This window comes from Chroicocephalus ridibundus, chromosome 1 (assembly GCF_963924245.1).
Source record: "Chroicocephalus ridibundus chromosome 1, bChrRid1.1, whole genome shotgun sequence".
Classification (NCBI taxonomy): Eukaryota; Metazoa; Chordata; class Aves; order Charadriiformes; family Laridae; genus Chroicocephalus; species Chroicocephalus ridibundus.
Window position 1 is genome coordinate 210,352,738 of NC_086284.1, and position 19,089 is coordinate 210,371,826.

Genomic DNA, 19,089 nt, shown 5'->3' on the forward strand with positions numbered 1-19,089 from the left:
AATCTCTTTTAGATGCTCGTAGTATATTACCTACCTATAAGGCAAGCCCATGTTAATTCCCTGAAGTAGTTGTGTCTGAATTATGACTTTAGTACTACATATAAGGCTCCTAAAGAAGGTTTTTTATCCAGAAATTATTTTTTAAGACCCATAACTCTTACGAGGCTTATGAGTCTTAACATAAATGAGCATTAAGTTTTTAATATCTTCAAGATTATTTTAGACTAGAGACTAAAAAAGCCTCTGCATATCAGATTTTGCTATCATACTAAATTTCAAAATTTGATTTTACATGCATCTTGGGTCTAAACGCAGTAGTTAAAAAGATGCATGGTAAAAAAATGTTCTGCAAAACATAAAAAAAAAGTATTTTAGTGTTTTTAATCTTGAAATTTTCATGAAGATTTCTTAGCTCAGTTAAAACAACTGAGAAGAGCTGCTCGGTCTGTTATGATCATTTGAAAAGATAGTAAGTGGCTCAAGGTAGTAATAATTTATCAAGGTGTACTTACGGTACTTAATTATAGTTGTGTAATTATTGCTGTTTTACTTAACTAGCATAACATAGGATGTGTTTGCACTGCATGGAAATCCAGATATTAATCAGCTGTAATGGTAGCCTTTAACCTGCCACATATTATTTTTTCCTGATGTTTATACTTTAAAGTTATGACAACTACCAGCTTTAACTTTCAACTGATTCTTTGCCAGGATTAAAATCTTTTGGCAAGCTGTCAATAACTATTGTTGGGGAATTTTCCTGTGCATCTAGACTGGAATAACATCACACTAACACACATTTCACTGGCCTGCTTGACATAATTATTGGCTTGGACATAATTTTTCAAAACTTTTCACCCTTGCAGGTGACTGTGAAGTAAATTTTTAAATTGCTTGGTTAGTGATGTTTTCTCATCTTGCACCAAAGTATTATCATTCTTGAGACCTGGATGATGTAATTTTAGCATTGTATTTAAAAGACAGGAAAAAGCTACTTTGAAATGTACTCCTCATGGGAAAAAATGGAATTATGAGGCAGTACAGAAAACAGCTACTGAGCAAATTCACATAGGGGGAAAATTTTAATTGGAGCTTGAATGCTAATTAGTGTCTCCAAACAGCTTCCCTATTCAGCCACCAGCCTTAAAAAACAGGATTACATGTCTAATGAAAACTCAGTTCAAGAAATTATATGAGCTTTATAACGCTTCAGGCCAAAATAGACTACTGTGTGAGCTAGTCTGAACTACTGACAAAGCAATTAAGCAATTCAACTATCCCATCACTGGTTTAAGTCAATAAATAGTGCTTAATTACACAAGTGTAACTTGTGTTTGGCTGAAGTACAAATTCTGCAAAAATATCTGGTTATGACTGGATACTATGTATATCCAGTATTTGTATCAACAAACACATAGCCACCGTGCCTCCTGGGACGTAATTCCAACGGATAATCAAACTCAGTGCTAAACTGTGTGCTTCTTATTTCAGTTTGAATATATGCACATTCCTGCATGGTTTTCGAAGGAGATACAAGCAAGCCCAGCTCTTGCAGACTTGTGTTCAGCCAGCTCTGGTGTGAAAACATAGCTAGCTTCACTAGAGGCAGACAATGTTATGAGGGCTCTATAGTTTATTACAACAGAGACATAAATCCTAATCTGGAGCTGTCTCGTACTGGATCAGAAACAGCACATTGAAACCTGCCTGCACAAGTCTATTTACCAAAGTAGTAAGGCTTCTCTTCAGAGCAAGCCCTTCATGAGCCCTTTGAAGCAGAAGCTAGCAAGAAAGAGTGTCTATAAGGAGTTTGTGGACAAACAGGAAGGGCAGTTTATTTTCAGTCCAACAAGAGACGAAAAGGAGAACCAAAGGTCATCCCTCTCTATGAGCTGTTAGATCAGTGGTGGCGGACTACTGGCATTCGTTCAAGTTTGCTGTCAACAAAGATCTGTTCTGGCACCAATTACAATGAGCTGAAATACTTTTAAAAATAAATTTGGCACCAGATATCAAAGAAAATTCTCTATCAGTGTGTTAGATCGTTACAAGCCTTAAAGACTTTGGATCAAATCCCAAATATGCGTAAAGTTTGATTCCAAAGGTGGTGTTAAAGGGAATGAGAAATTAGGGAAAGCAAAGGTCACGTGGAGGGTACCTCCAAAGCTTTGACTTTACACAAGGTTTCAAGTACTTGTATGGCTTTAATTCTCTGTAAATCCACATTCCATAATCTCCCTTATTCTTGCTGCTGTTAGTGTTAGGGCATTCTTCATACAGAAAACAAAGCGCAAGAGTAACTATGTTTCAAAAATTTATGGTAAGATATGTTAAATACTCTAAGCAAGAAATTTTCTGTATGTGTTATACTAAAGGAGAGATACAAAGGGTACAAAAAATGCAAAGTAGGCAAAGGCAATATAATTTGACCAATTGAGAAGTGAGACTGTCTTTGTCCAAGATGACATGGAAAAGTCTGTGCCGCATTTGCGATCTCAACCCAGACTGCTGAATTCCCCAACCAATGCAAGAATGACAGTAGTAGTTTTCTTCCCTGAAAGATTTTTACCATTTTGTGTGTATCTTTTCTTTACTGGATATGACAAGTGGTCAGAAAAATATATGTTTAACATAATGTTGGTAGATATGTACACAAACAGCTAACAGCTTATGTGAAAAAGCTATAATCTACACTTCAGAGGGCTGCTTTGTATTTGAAAGCCGAAGAGAATTGAACCTTAAGGAAGAATTTAGTCTAGTACATGTGGATTTATATGATGCATACCTCATATGCATCACGAGTTGAGTTTTTTGGAAATGCTGGATTACTTTGGCAGTCAATAGGTCTCAATGCAAAAGCATTTTATGATCAGTAGGCATTTTGTTGTTTTTCTTTGGGAGTCTTCTAATACACTTGCTAGAACTGAATTACAAGAACATTTTACAGCAGAAGGGACACATCTTTAATCGGGAATGTGTTTCACTTTGGTTTTTAGAGAGCATATTCACATTCCAAATTGTGGAAAAGGGATGGCAATGAATTAAAACACATGAACTGTTCTCTAGAACACAGAAGGTGAAAAAGATCTATGCAAATCATCCCCAAAGCTACCAACTTCATGAAATATCTCTTTTGCAGCTAGTGACTCATCCTGGTTACCAGGGAGAGAATAAAACTCAGGAACTTGCCTCCACTCTTATACTGTCACTAGGTTATAACTGGGGTTTTAGATTAATTAAGCTAAAGTCTTCAGTCTGAAAGAAAAGGTCAAAGGCTAACCAACACACAGTTAGAGGCAGATTAGTGGAGAACTTTGGTAATAATGAATTAACCAGTCTCTCGATTCCAGGAACTTCCCCCAGTTTATCGCAGTAATTAAGGTCTCGTATAACAGAAATGTCTCATTCCACACTTTTGCTGATAGTGCTGAAGGACAATCAAGTTTTCCCCAGCTATCACTGAATGAGATCTGCACTGAGTGAACACTGGGAAAAGAGAAAAGGATCATGACATTTGCACTCAAGGGAGCTAAGTCCCAGTGAGGTCATGTTTCTAAACATGCTAGGTGAAGCTCCATTTATTCCAGTTTCTCATCTTCCGCACATCATAAAAGCAGGCAAGCAGGCAAGAAGAGCTTCCATTAATTTTTCATACTCTGCAAACAGGTCTCAAGACAGAGAGTATGGTTTCAGAGTAAATGGTTGATCTTCCATCTAAAAATAACACGAAGGAGAGCAACGAACTTCAAGAGTGTGTCCAGATGGGACAATGGTGGTTGGACAGAAGCATAAAGTGCTCTATCCTGTCATCTTTCCTCATACAGATTTACTACCAAAGGGGAAAGAAGAGAGGGGGGAAAAAAGCTAATTTTATAGAAACAACTGCTCCCTAAATGTTTTCATATCCCTGAGCTCTAATATCTTGTCACAGGATATTAATAATTTTTATCAAATGGAAAAAGAGTTAACTCATATCTCACTGTGGAGGAGCAAAACTCAGTATTTAACAGCGCTCTCTGAGGAGTTAAAAAAAACATATTTTATATTTTTAAATGTAGATAAATTCTCAAATGGCCTCCCTGAGTATATCCATTTCCCCATATCTAGAATTGCCTTTCCCAAACTGTTTATAAAAAGGATAAAGCATATTATATCTGTTCACAGTAGAGGAATACACTCATTACACTTGGAGATAAGCAAGGTTGCTTACAGTAAAGTTGACCAGAGTGTTGGCATGAGAAAAGTGATATTCACTTACAGCAAGGGGGTTGAAAGAAAAGCATTTGAAATGTCAGTGGTCAGTGCAGTATGGAAATCAACACAATCATATTTCTCCAGAGGGGCTTTATTTACCCACTTTTTCATTCATTTACTTATTTGAGAATGAATGCAAAGGTATCAAAATACCTTGGGGAAATTTCAAAAAGTAGATAAGAAAAACACTGAAATATTTCAAGACATTGTTTGTCCACAGTCAAGATCGTTGAGGCAGGAGCAATGGCTCCTCCAGCTTCCATTGCCACTGCATGCTTTCAATCCTAGGTTCCAAGGGCAGAATTGAGTAAGGAAGCCAAGACTCATATCACCTCAGACTCTGGCCTCTCCACTTCAATTGCCAGTTTGCCAGTCAGCTGTGGTTTCTACAATGTACCAGTCTCTCTGGTAGGATTATAGCTTAAACCACCTTCCTCCCACAGACCACTGAGTAGACTTCAAATGCCACTTTCAGAAAGTACTTAATAGCACCTCTGGCTCAAAGCCAATGCAAAGTCCAGTTTCTAAAGGCTAGAAATTAGCTGCATGGTTTATGTTACTATTGAATATCTCTTATAGTTTATGTGCTAATTTATTTATTTATTTATTTATTTATTTTCTGTGGAAAAGTTCACCACAAATACCAGGGAGAAATTATATCTTGATTATATAGCAGAGATGCAGAAATGAGGTATGCACAAAGTGTGAGATGCCCTAAACATCTGTAAACGTGCTGAAAAACAGTAAGAAATAGATACATGACACCCAGATCTCTTCACCTAGAGTGACCCTTATGGGTTATTACTGGGGAAGAAAATGGTAATTAGTGTATTTTTCTCAAATATAAACATGACCTTATGGTTTGTGCATGAAACATCTACAAAAACTCCATTATCTCATTTCCAGTTGTGCAAACTCTGATATTTTATGCTACACATTACGACATAAAGTGACTAATATACATAGCTTTTTACTCCACCTCTCGGTAGTTGTCGCTGACTCGATCCAAACTCAGGGAATACAAGAGGTCTCTTCCTCCCACGAACAGTCGCTCTTGATACTCATCCAGCAGCATTATATGAAGACCAAGATATCCAAATGGGCTATGAAAGACTGACGTCCTGTTTAAATCCCAGAGCTCTGAAATACAACCAGAGTGTGCGTGATAAATACCAAACAGCTTAGCTTTCATAGTTTCATTTTCATATCCTCCTAGGGACCTAGACAAGAAGTTGCAGGACATTAAAATGCTAATCATATAATCTTTGAGTAAGAAAGAGACACAAAACACCTGGGAACAATTTTCAAGATGAGCCAGCTCTCCAGGAGATTTGTGTGTGAATCTTTACATCATAATCTTTGTGGTCAATATATCATGAGATGGGGATGGGGGAAAATAAGTTTTCCTCTTAACATTTTCTGAAAAATAAAAAAACCCACTGCTTAGGACATTAACTGCAAACAGGGAAAAAATGAATGAACTGATGGAAATTGAAAAAATTACTGGAAATTGTCTCCTTGTCTTTCCCTCAGGCATGTCAAACTACAGGTTTTTACTGTATGCACAATGTTGTTCTGGTTTTTCTTTTTGAGGAGAAAAGTGATTGCTTGTTTTAAGCCCAGCACTGTCTCCACTCAGTTCACTGAAAATACTGTCTCTAAATTCAGTGAGGACAGTATGAAATCTGTAAAATGCATATTAATAATTTTCCAAGTGATTACTGACTTTGTCAAGAAATACGCTGACCAGATAAGGGGAGTTGGGGCTTAGCTGCACATGATCCAGGCTAAAGTCACTTCCTCAGAGAAAAGGAAATTCATCCTGGGTAATGTTGCAGAAACTTGGAATCAGGCCTCAGGAAGGAAGAAAGAGGCAAGCACAGGGGTGTTTCTGCACTCTCAAGCAGATGGTGCAGAACACAGCCCGGCTCGTAGCAGGGCAGAGAGGCCGAAAACCATTTTGCTGTCAGGAGGCCTCAAAAGAAGTCATTACAAAGAGTACCTTAGGACTGCCTCTGAAACAGCAGAGCTGGGACTGGGGGAAAGAAGCTATATTCCTCTGTCTACATTTTGGCAAATCGTTTTATTTTGAAGAAACAAAAATCAGTCTTGGTAAAAGGAACTAAATTCATTTTAGCTTATCCTCACAGCTATCCCTAAGCATAATTGTTCCATTTATTTGGATGTAGCCCAACAGCTGATGCTGGGAGAAATGGGATTGTTTCAGAGCTAGTGAAGACAATAAATGGGCCCCCATGCCATTGGGATGGAGGCTTGAGATCTGTGCCACACCAATAGTTGTGTTCATTCGTCTGTGCTGCACCTTGTCAGCCACATAGAGGCCACCACTGGTCTCTGCAAAAGCGCTGGTCCTACCTGTTAGAGAAAGTCCTTGCACAGGTCTATCACTATGGCGTCCACTTGGGATACCATAATGCCATCCATACATGCTGTGATTTTCAGAAAATGATGTATATCTTTAACCTGAGAATGCAGCCTCATAAGGTACCAAAATATTAAACCACCAAAATTCATAATCATTGTTAAAAATTGATCCTGTGTTCCCTGAGAAAAGGACGTTACAAACCAATAACATCTGAATTCTATATTTGAATTCAAATCTACCTTACCCAGAAAAAGTTCTAACGTGACCAATTTTCCTTATGATATGCCTTACTTATATCCTAAAGTACAGAAAAGAGAACAAATATTTTGAGCCAAGGCAAAAAAAAAATTATCTTTCAATGAGGATATTAATTTTATCCAACAAATTGACACAATTTCTTTTTCTTTTAAATTATTATTTATATTGTGTGTGTGATGATAAGAGAATTTAATAATAGGATAAATATAGGTTTTATTCCATCTGTTGACTAGATTTGATTCCGATCAAGAGAAGCTGAAAGCAACTGGTTTCTGAAAGCTGTTTGCCTAGATGATAACATTTCTATCAAAGCAGTCGTACTAGAAATTCAGCCTCACAACTGATATATTTCCTGAGCTATCTTCAAAAAGAATCTATTGATTAAATAGCTGCGCATAATGTTAATATCTAGGCTTTCCATAACATTTTTTTAACAGTAGAGGTCAAAACACTTTGTACCTGAGTGTGATTGGCCTCATTTAACAAATGGAAAAACTAAATCACAGAAAGGAATACCATGATGAGCAAAATAAGAGTTGTTTTTGTCTAAGCTTTGCTTACTGACCAGTGGACATATTTACATTTTTTGACAGTGATACACTCAGCACAAAACTGCATAGCAGTGTGGAAATGGTGCTTTCAAAGCCAGCTTCTCTTGCCAAGCAAATCCAGCAGATTGCTGTTCCAGAAGAACATTGCTTGTTTGTGATCAGATTAGAAACAGAATGAAAGCAGAACTAGATATATTCTTTTGGTCCTAAATAAAGCTATTTTTTATTTGCAAGAATATAAAACATCCAATATATTTTATTTTTGAGTCAGTCTTGGAGTTAAAAGAATTGCATTTGAACTTCTAGTTATATACAAGCCACAAAAGGATACTGTACTGTCTTCCCCTGATTTATTTCCATGTTATCCTGAAGGCAAATTTTTCATAAATGAGAGAATATTTCTTTACATAGATCAGAGATATCACGCATGTGTTCTCAATGAGAACACAAGGCACAATGAACAGTCTTCTACCTGACCACATAAACTGGTTACTACTCTTGTAAGGCTCAGTCCTGCCGAGTACACCTGCAACTCTCATTGTCTTAAATGAAAGTTGGGAATATTAAACACCCTTCAAGATCAAACTTGTAAAAAGATATATTTCTAGGACTACCTCCAGCAAAGATACGGTTTTCACCATGGGTGTAGAGACAAGTACAGAAATGAACCTGACATCCGGAAGGGCTGGATAACACCAAGCAGTGGGACCTGGGGAGTGGTTTTTTACTGAAACACAAATGTATTATGTAGTTCCTTTGAAAGATACTAGGATTTCTGGACATTGTAAGATATCTGAGATATTATGATAGTGTAGGTAAACAGGATACAGCACCTTCTGAATTCCAGGAGAACGGGTGGGAGTCTAAAATGGCACTAGATGACCGTTATTTCTAGGCAACTGAATCTCGCCATGATCTGGCTTGGTGTAAATGACCCAGGTTTTGAAGCAGCAGAATGTCATTCCCATAGTGCTATGCCCCTTCAGCAAAGCTGTTTGGCTTTGATGCAGCACTGCAGGAATGCGGCTGGACTGCTTCCAGACTTGAGCTGCTGCAGCCGCAGGTTGCACAGCCTGCACACGCATTTGGTGAATTGTTAGTTTATGAACTGTTGCACTCTGCAGTGTTGAGATACCCCCAATCATTTAAATCAGGGCCCAATTCAGAGCCAAACACTTAAATTTAAAGCTCAAAGCAACTTTCACCAAAAATCTACCCTCAATTACCTTGAAGAAGCTTATGCTTGCAAGGGTCACCTTGTGACTTTAGACTCCACAAGGTGTCAAGAGTTGTGCTCCTGCTCATGCCCACACCCTTAATTTGAAAAATTAATGCCTAAACTCGAGCATAACCCAAAAAGAGGTTGTTCTTCTAGGATTTAATAGCTCCATTTATGCTGAGCACATCTAGCATACTTACAAGATCATATTTACAAGATCAGGTGCAACTGCAATTTTCTTTGAGAACCTGGCCAGAGAAAATATAGTGCTGCTTAAGGTTTGTAAAATATTCTAGTGCCTAAATCAGTCACCTGAGAAATAGCAGACATGAGTTCAATTTCCCTTTCTAAATGGATTGAAACCCAGATCTTTCTCCTTCCATAAAGAGGTCTAATCACAAGCTATTAGCTGCTCGATTGGTAGGGAAGGGTGGATGCTTTTCCTATTTCCTGTTGAAGCTGTGCAACAAAATAGTCAAGCTTCAGGAAGACTGAACTAGCAGCAGCATGACTCTAATTTAGTAGAAAAATTGCTTTTCTGGGAAAGAGGCTCTGGTTCTAGTGCTCAAAATAGTCTATGCATTTTATATTAAACAGTTAGTGGATAAAGTATATAAACTGTTCTAGCACATGGAATAGAAACCCTCAGCTCCTCTCTCACATGGGAATGTCTAAAGATTTCAGCTGAGTAAAACCCTTCCTTTTATGGAGTTTCTATAGATTTTTGTGACAAAAAGCCCTTCCTCTATAAAGATCCTGTGCAAAGAAATAAAAAGCAAGAGAAAAAGAGGATGAATTGTTCAAGGAGAATATACTGCTAGTGCTCAACACACAGGACAAAAGACCATTCCTACTCCCATCTTTTGATAAAAAAAGAGCTTCAAGTTGCCTCGATGTACTGATCCCCAAATTTGAAATAGTGATGTTCAGCTTTTGTACTATAGTGTTTTGCCATTTTAATCTAAAAACTCAACACCAAAACTAAAACTACACTATTACAGTACAAACAACATTTTACTCAACAAAGGAAGGACTGCTTCAATATTTACATATTCCTATATGGCACTTCACTTACCTGTGAAAGCCTTAAAGCAGGTCTGGACATACAGATTACATTTCTTAAGAGAACAAATCTTATTTCTTGCTGTTTTAAATGCTGAGAACAGACCTGAAGGTTTGTTATCTGTCTGCCGGAGCTTGCTGGCAAATATTCAGAGTGATCTTGCTTACCACAATTTCTCTTATAGTAAATCTACTTTGGTGAATATATTCATATTATATCTTCTTTGACAAGATGGATTGCGTTAGCCATTTGTCAAACAATGTCAATTATATTCATACTAGCTGATTTCTTTAATGTTTTACTGATCAGCATTTAATTATTTCTAACTTCTAAGACTGTGTTAAAACAGCCATTTCTTCTATTAAAAAAAAAAAGTCACCCTTTTATTATGTTATTTGGATTTTTTTTTAATATAAATGCTTAATAACTAAAATATGCTTAGGATATTAAACACAAAAACCTTATTGCTGCTCCACAGCAGCCAGAGCGTAGTGAGTTCTCCTGTATAACATGTTCTCAGAAATTAAGCATGTAGTCAGTAAGATGTAACTTTGAATCTTGAATATAGACAAATATAATGATAGATTTATTTTTTTTTCCTCAGGCAGTGAAAAAGTTGCTGTTGCTCTGCTCTGTTTTTCATAGCATTACGTCATCACAACTGCACAAGTCTATTGCTTTTGCCCTTTTTTGCCCTCATAAAAATCTTTGGTTCCCCTTTTAAATTCTACAGAAACATAGTCTCACCTCCCACACTACTTCATTCTGCAGAACATTCTTCTGGCAAAGATGTTTTCCAGATGCAGGGCACTGACAAATGAGTCTGGCACTTTGAACATGTTGCGTGCGTAAGGTGGACATCTCAGTGCTGCCTTACAGGAAGGCGTAATGACTGGGGTTGCCTTCTGTCCCCATCAATAATATAAAAGGCCACAGATATAAAGTCTAGGTAATGTGAACACCTGAGTGACAATCTGTGTTTCCAATTACCAGCAACTATTAGTCCTTGAATATAAATATTTATAAGAATTTGGTGAGCCTTATGTAATTTATTTAGTTCAGCTTTTTGCTATATAGCTGAAAAGTGATAATCAAAATCTGCTTACACGTGACAAGAAAGGGACAGAAACAAAAAGGAGGAAAACTAAAAAGGAGAAAAACTAAAAAGGAGACATAAGAGAGAGCCTTAAATATCTGCGACACAGTTTATGAAGCACAGGTTAACAGCAACATCAGGCAATGCAAGTATCCTTCAGTTTTAAACCACCAGTACTTTAAGGCAGATTACTGCCTTAAAGTAATATCCTTATATTCAAGGATACTCTAAAGAGTCATCCATCACAAGGACAAAAATATAATCTTACAAGTGGTTGGATCTTTCTGAGAAGGTTAAGACCTCTAACTGACAATATTCCGTATAAAATTGGTAACAGGAAGCAGAAGTTTTCTTCCCTGGGAAAAAAATAGAGATAAAAACTCACTCCAAAAAAACTATGCTGCTGAAGATGAGGTAATGCAGTAGCATTTTTTACTTTCCTGTGCTCACAGTCATGAGTCATCTATATAGCTGCAAAATTAATTATAGAGCCATGATAGTAATTGCCAACTAGCGGAAGCACACACTAACTCAGGTGAGCCAGCAAGCAACTGAACCAGTTGAGCAATAGTGTAGATTGGCCAGAGATGGCTGAAGTCACTGCTGCCACACGAGGTTTGCTAGCAAAATCTGAGCCAAGAACTTTAAAGGCAGAAATAATTGCAAACAGCAAACTAACTAAAAAATCTTGGTAGTAGTAACGCTGAAAGTTGCCACTATACTTTTAAAACACAGTTCTTAAGATATTTTAGTATCTTATTTGGGCAACATGAATCAATAGGAGATAAACTTAAAAGGCTATGAGGGAGACTGAAGTATGACTTTCGCTGCTTGAGGTTTTATCTGTGTGGCCGCCAGGCAGATGCCTCAGAAACTTGGCAGGGTAGGAGACAGAAAGCAAAGTCTAGTAATGACAAGCAAAAACCCATTAGTCCATAACTACTCTCACATGATTCAACCTCTGCTCTTAGCAGCAGGTGAGTTTGGCTATCTAGCTATATTTGGAGAATGTAATTGGCTTCGTGAAGCGAGCCGGTGCAGCAAAGTCCACGAATAATTTTGTTTGTTTGGTGCTCTTCCTCCGAATGTGTGGATCTAGTGATGAAGTTTAAATTATAGTGAAAACTTCAAACAAAGAACTTTCCCTGTGAGTTTGTTTAAATTACAGAGGCAAAAGTTTCTGAAATTAAAAGGTATGCTTTGAGGAGACAATAATATTTTAAATCTGTATGCAATACAAAACTCTCTTCTCTCTTTTTTTCTAAGAATAGTGTAAAAAACTATAACTGGAACATGTAATAAATCATACAGTGTGTTTTTGTTTCTTCTAATTCTACTCAGTTTATGGTGGAAAAATTTCAGTGGAACTTGAAAGTCTAGGAGCTCCTCTTCTAATCCTTGACATTTCCATTTCAAATCATTATATGTCACATATATGATGTGACGTATATACACTCTGTGACATCTAGCAAATATTTAGTTTTTCTTCCCTGCTGGCAAAGTAACATACTCAGTTAGTCCCACTATCATTGATCTGGTTTTAGTTACTAAACAACAGAAATATAACCATTACAAATCTACCAGGGCTTATAGTATTGAGATGATCCATAGTACTGAAAAAAACAAAGTGTATATTTACACAGTATTTCATAATGTTTCTAGTTCTTTCTGGAAACTTCTACAATGCACACTAAATTAAAAATAATCACACAATCTTCATACAAGCTGGGTGTACATCAATTTTAACATCCTTTTCTAGAAGCACACGCCAGTCCAATAAAAAATATATGGTATTCAATTTAATGTTACTAATTCTTAAAAGGAAATTCAATGCAGTGTAATAAAATCTTGGTATTTTTCACATTTCATCAAACCTACCTAGTAATGATGGCCAATTTACAGACTGTATTAGAGGAAAACTTCTTTGTGAATCAGCTGAAAACCTTTACAGCACCTGCTTAATTGTAGTGTATGTTGAAGCACTATTTGTTTTCTGACAGCAATATATGTGATCCTACCAATTTCTGGACGTTATTGTTGATTTTCATTACACCGGTAGTAAGCTACTATGGCTTCTGATACAAAATCTAATCCAGAGCTCATCTGCCATTTTTCCCAGTTGAGTTCATTAACTTTAAGCTAGGTAATCACATCAATATCGATGAAATAGATGTGAAACAGTATATTAATAATAGTTTTCCTCCCATATTTTATATGAACCTGAGAAACAACAGACAGGGAATCAACTCAGAATGAGAGGGAATCTTCATAATTCCAATGTTAAATTTTTATTTAAAGCATATTTTCTTCCATGCATTCACAACACATGCTTTCAATGATAATATTTAACAATAATAATTCAGTGAATACTGATTTTCAAAGATTGAAAATTAACTTTACTATATTGATTCCATATCTGTTTCCAGTTAGCTAGATATTGTTTACTGAGTGATGGATCATTTATTTTTTTGATTCTTTTCAGTATTAGACAACAATTTTTTGTGTGCATTAAAACAAATTTGCTATGGTCAAGTTGACATGCTCCTCACACCAGGGACTCTATTAATCAAAAAAATTTGTTTAGCTTTCCAGTGTGATTTTTCTCAGAAAGGGTACACACTTCCCCAAACTGCTCCCTGACAACACAGTTCAAAAAAGTGGTTGCAATAGAAAATATTAAACCATATTCATTGCTTATGCAGAATGACATAATACCATTGCTGTTACGAGTCCCCAGGTCTCAGTCCCAGGTAGGGTAGATGTTTATTCTTGCTAGCAATATTAAACCAGTATGATATGGCTGCTAAAACTCTCTAGTGACTTCAAACCCTAATGATCCTTATCTTTTTAATGAAGCATTTTAAGTAGGTGATAATAAGTGATAATGTGAATACTAAAAACATTTATTAATGTTAGACATTTTGTTCTAAATGGAGAATGCATGATAGAAAGCTTCAGAAATACATTTTTCTATCAAAATGTTCCAGCAGAAATATAAATTGGAAAATTTTTAATATTAATTTTTTCCAGTCTAAGGATGACACAAGCATCCATGAAATAGTCTTTGAGCACATTATCTATTTTATCCAATTTATTGCCACAGTAGTAAGCATACAAAGAAATGTCCCCTTTAAATTATACTCCCAAAAGATGTTTTACATTATGTTTAATATCTTAATAGTGTTAACAAGTGAAAGAGTCAATTTATAAAACTCTTGAGCTTTAGAAGATACATATGGTTCAAATAATCACAGCCCTCTTCTGATGAAACACAGACAGTCCAGTCTCCTGAGGACTTGATTTATTAAGGTGTACCACTTACTACATGCTTATTACCACACCAATCTGGGAAGGGTAGAATTCTTCCTACGGAGAAATCTAGTGTTTTGACAGAAAGAGAATCTGGTGCTTTCATTTAAAACGAAGATGCCAATAGTCAGGGTTTTATGCAATTCAAAATGACTGTTAAATTGAATTTCCTTTGAAAAAGATGGATAAAAATGAGCTATCCCGTGTGATTTTTTTAGGGGCATATGCTCTTAGGCAGGATGGCATGTGATTGACAGTATACGTAAGGCTATCTGGAATCATCAACATGATAAAAAAGAGAATGAAGGAGAAAGGAGGCATTGTAAAGAAAGCAAAAGGCAGAGGGAAAATTGGGATGGAAATAACTAAAAAGATAAAAGGAAGCTTTCAAAATATTTTTCCTGCCAAATCAATTACTTACAGCAGATGCCGAGTTTGAGATAATACTCCATAGGTGAGTTTAGAAAGATTTGCTACACCTCACACACTGAAATGAACCCAAGTTTTACTGAGCACAGCAACTTTAAACAACAGTGAATGGATTTATATAGAAATGAGTATATTGTTACCCCAAAGTCTCTTCTCTTTAATTGAACAGAATAACTTCTCTGCAAAGATTTAATTCACAGGAAAGAAACAAGTATTCAGCTGTTAAACATCACTGTCTTCACAAGACCTACCTAATTTGAGGCATCTAGCACTAATGTATCAACAATTTGATCCTACTTTTCCTGATGCTTTTGAATATTAACGAAAATATCAAAGGTCTGTTTGTTGGCTTTATTTTAATTGTGGATGGATTTTTATAAATCCATTATATTATATCCATATATATCCATTAATATATCCATTTTTTATATATATATATCCATATATATATCCCTTAAATTATGGAGATGGATTTTTATAAAGAATTCAAGCTCTTCTATTGTAGGTGGTATATGTCATATTCAGCTTTTGCTTTATTCAAAGTCAGGTGTCTAGTTTAAGGTATTTATCCAGCTGTCTTTTTTTGTCAGAACAAGAGAAAGAACAAATTTGTCAGAACAAATCCCATTCCTAAATGGGATTTTAAAATTCCTTTATAAAAGAATCTAAACACATATAATCTAAAAGTTTTTATACCCCAAATTTTAAGGATTTCTACTAAGTTTTAGATACACAGTTAAATGTAGATAAATTCCACCCCAAAATGCATTCTATACATAAACTAAAGTTGTACTTTGCCGGTGTTTGCAATTTTAAGAACCGCAATGCAGGGCAATGCATAGAAATAACTGTCTTCTTTAAGAATCTTTGTTGTCTCTACTGTTTTTCCCCTAATATGCCTAATTATCTGTAAAATGCTGGCTAGGTTAAATGCCTTGGAAGAAAGAGACAGAGAAAACTTTATTTGAATAGCTTGGGACAGATTTGAAACCTTTCAGAATCAATAACGCTTTTCAAATATTAGAGTCAAAACCAGAGACATGCTTCTGCCATTTGCCTTTGAGCTGGTAGAACTCAACAGAATTGATCTTAAGTAGCGTAACCGGAGAATAAAAGTCAATATTAGGCAGCTGCTAGTGGCCACATAACTATTATGAATTGTATTATGAAGCATTGCATATTATCTTTAAACCTTCACAAATATGTGCACCCATCCTCCCCCTCCTTTTTCCACACTATTCATTCGTTTCTGGCAGATTTTGCAAGGCAGGGGGGAAATCCTGGTGCTTGTTTAGAAGTTTATTGTACACTTGACTTAAACATTATCTTTTCTTATGGTAGATTTGAGCATCTAACAGAGTCAGACAATAGATCTTCCTGGATTTTAGATGTAATTTGTGCTTTTAAACCCTTCAGATGCTTTTAGAAAAATACCCAGTGGTAATAAAAACCCAGTCAGACTGTAGAGAAATCTACATGTAGAAGCAAGAAACAGTGTCCCAAAATGACAAGTAACATCTCTATATCCTCATTTGACCTGATGGTAACCGTAAAAAGCCCAACAACCCCTGTCCCTTCATAATGGAACATTGTCGCAGTATGATTCTGTCCTGATTCATTTTGCATAGTATGTATGAACACCGTACACTTACAGGGTGTTCCCGTCTTAACTTTTCTTCACTGTACCATTACAAATTCACTGTCATCTTGATGCTTGGTTTAGCATTGGTGCTTAACTTCAGATATTCTGGGGTCGACCTGTCTTTTTTTCTTATAGCTGACTGTACAGTAGGTAGAATATGAGATAATTTCATTAATAGCCTTTAATTCTCACAAGGGTTATTGATCTTTAGAATTATAGAGTTACTATGGAAATGGGGGGTTATACAGCAGATTTATTTTTGTATACTAGAATGTTGCGCGGAAGTCCATAGTGACCTAGGAATTAGATCATAGAATCATAGAATGCTTTGGGCTGGAAAGGAACTTCAAAGATTACCTAGTTCAAAACTCCCTGCCATGGGCAGGGACATTTTTCATAAGACCAGGTTGCTCAAAGCCCCATCCAACCTTCCAGGAATGGGGCATCCACAGCTTCTCTGGGAAACCTGTTCCCCTGTCTCACTAGCCCCATTGTAAAATATTTCTTCTTCTTAACTAATCTAAATCTACCATCTTTTAGTTTAAAATAATTATCCCTTGTCATATCACTGCAACCTCTGGCAAAAAGTCTTTCTCCTTCTTTCTTATAAGCCGCCTTTATATATTGAAAGGCCTCAATAAAATCTCCCCAGAGCCTTCTCTTCTCCAGGCTGAACAACCGCAACTCTCTCAGCCCTTCTTCGTAGGGGAGGTGTTCCAAACCTCTGGCCATTTTTGTGGCTCTTCTCTGGACCCACTGTAACAGGACCATGTCTTTCTTGTGCTGGGGACCCCAGAGATTTAGCTTTAGATTTAGCTTTAGTTCATTTGCAATGATCATTCAGGAAGTTTGTACGTAACTATTGGACACTTCATATTTTAAATGCAAGTACAATGGGTGACTCAGAAGGCTACTATCCTGTAATTAGAGTTTGCCCTCAGAAAAAAGGGAGCAGAACACACTCGAGGTATTAGAAATGGGAGGGAATATTTTCCTAGCACTGAAAGGGTTTTTAAAGACTTTGAAAAATGTTTCCATGACAAACTGGAATAAAATCTTCAAATACAGAACATTTTAAAACACTGAAAAAGCCTGTTATTTTCACATTGATGTGATGGAACTATTTTGATAGTTTTACATATTTTATTTTGATTAAAGTGGTGTCATCTTTTTATTGGAAGTCAACTAACATTTCAAAATAAAATGCTTTTTGGACAAAATAGAAGTCTCAATTTAAAATATCTAAATATCCTTTTTTTTTGGCCAAAATATTAATCAATGAAAACATTTGGTTTCCATGACTTCATAATGTTTCATAGAGGAAAAAAACCAAAACAACAAAACCCAAAACAAAACCCAAAAAACCAAACCCAGAATCCATATACCCAGCAAAGAACCTCTACATAGTTCAAAAGGACCTACTGTTATTCCTTCTATCAAAAATTTTAGTCTCTAATAAAATTCAGCTACCTCTAAAACAAAAAGGGCTTTTGCAAAAAGAGCATTTAATTAGTTTAGCTGCTATGGATTTTTCATAGTAGTGTGTACGGACAGAAAGTTGCAGAGAAGAAAAGACAAGTAGAATACAACACATAGAAACCTTTTACAGGATTACAAGACAATTTCTAAATATTGACTTTTGAGGTATGAAGATTACTTCCAAAATTAGTCTAAATATAAATATGAAAAATGTGAAGCTATTATATTAGAATGATATATCCCAAGTACAATATTACTGAATCTGACAGCTATGTTTCTGTTTAGAATACAATAGAAACAGAAATTCATATTCTGCACATTATTTATGAGCATGGGGCTATCTGAGGATGTGCTAATTTTGTAATAGATGCTGCATTTTGCCCTAGTATTTATCTATCACAATACAATTCTCCATTCCTGATACTATGGGAAATATGTAAAAAAACTATCATGAACTGTATGCTTGTCACAGAATAATATATTTATCAAACTGCCACAAGTAAGTACACTTGGGAATGAACAGGTCCTAAGCATATATTATTTAACTGGAAGCTATTTAATTGTTTATATTATATTTCATTAATACTTCAGAGGAAAATGTTAGACTTAAGTAGTTCTGACACTTACTATATAAGCTTAACTGAAGTTCAAGGGAATTTTCTCTCTTTAAGAATTAAAGAATTGGGAATATTTTATTCTGTTCTGATCCTTGTAGGATATTATAAAATAGGATCTGGTCTGAAGACAGTGAGACAGTTTCCTTTATAAAGAAAAACAAAAAGCAGGAAAAGCATTAGAAAATGCTCACTTGTGTAGATGTTAAAGCAATATATCTAGTTTATTTATGCCAGCTTTATTCACGGAAATAAGTACCATCTATATAAACAGTTTCTGAGTTGAGCAGGCTCTCTTGCAGAGGAAAATATTTCCCAATCTAAGAGTTTCATAAACAACTCTTGGGTACCAGTGGATGGTTGGCACTAAGAGACCACATGGGCTACAATGTATGTTGTATTTGTATCACAAGAAAACCAAACAAAAATGGGCTTCATTGCATCTTTTATAACCTCATACACTTGTTCAAGTTCGAGTCCAAGATAAGTATAAAACATTCTCTCCCCATTTCCCACTGTTGGAAGCAACGGAAACTAAAGTTGTTAAAACACAGTACAATTGAAAACTTGCTTTTGAAAGAAAAAAGGAAAAAAGAAAAAAAAAACAGAAAGAAAACAGCAAACACTGCAAGGACAAGAGGAGGAATTGCGTTGGGTCATTTAATAGTAAGGATACAAATAACGTGACAGTCAGATCTATTAGCTTCGGAATAATCTGCAAAGGCAAGCTCCAGAACAGCTACTAGATGAGCCAATTAAAAAAAAAAAAAAACAGGAGGAAGAATTTGA

General features: G+C 35.9%; 1 protein-coding gene across 1 annotated transcript in view; it reads right to left on the bottom strand.

Annotated features, from left to right (window-relative positions):
* Window positions 1-19,089, bottom strand: part of SEMA3E (semaphorin 3E) — a 147,889-nt gene that overhangs the window by 65,976 nt on the left and 62,824 nt on the right. The window contains exon 2 of the mRNA XM_063327313.1: window positions 5,234-5,394. Coding sequence (XP_063183383.1) covers window positions 5,234-5,394 — 161 coding nt within the window. The remainder of the gene's footprint in view (window positions 1-5,233; window positions 5,395-19,089) is intronic.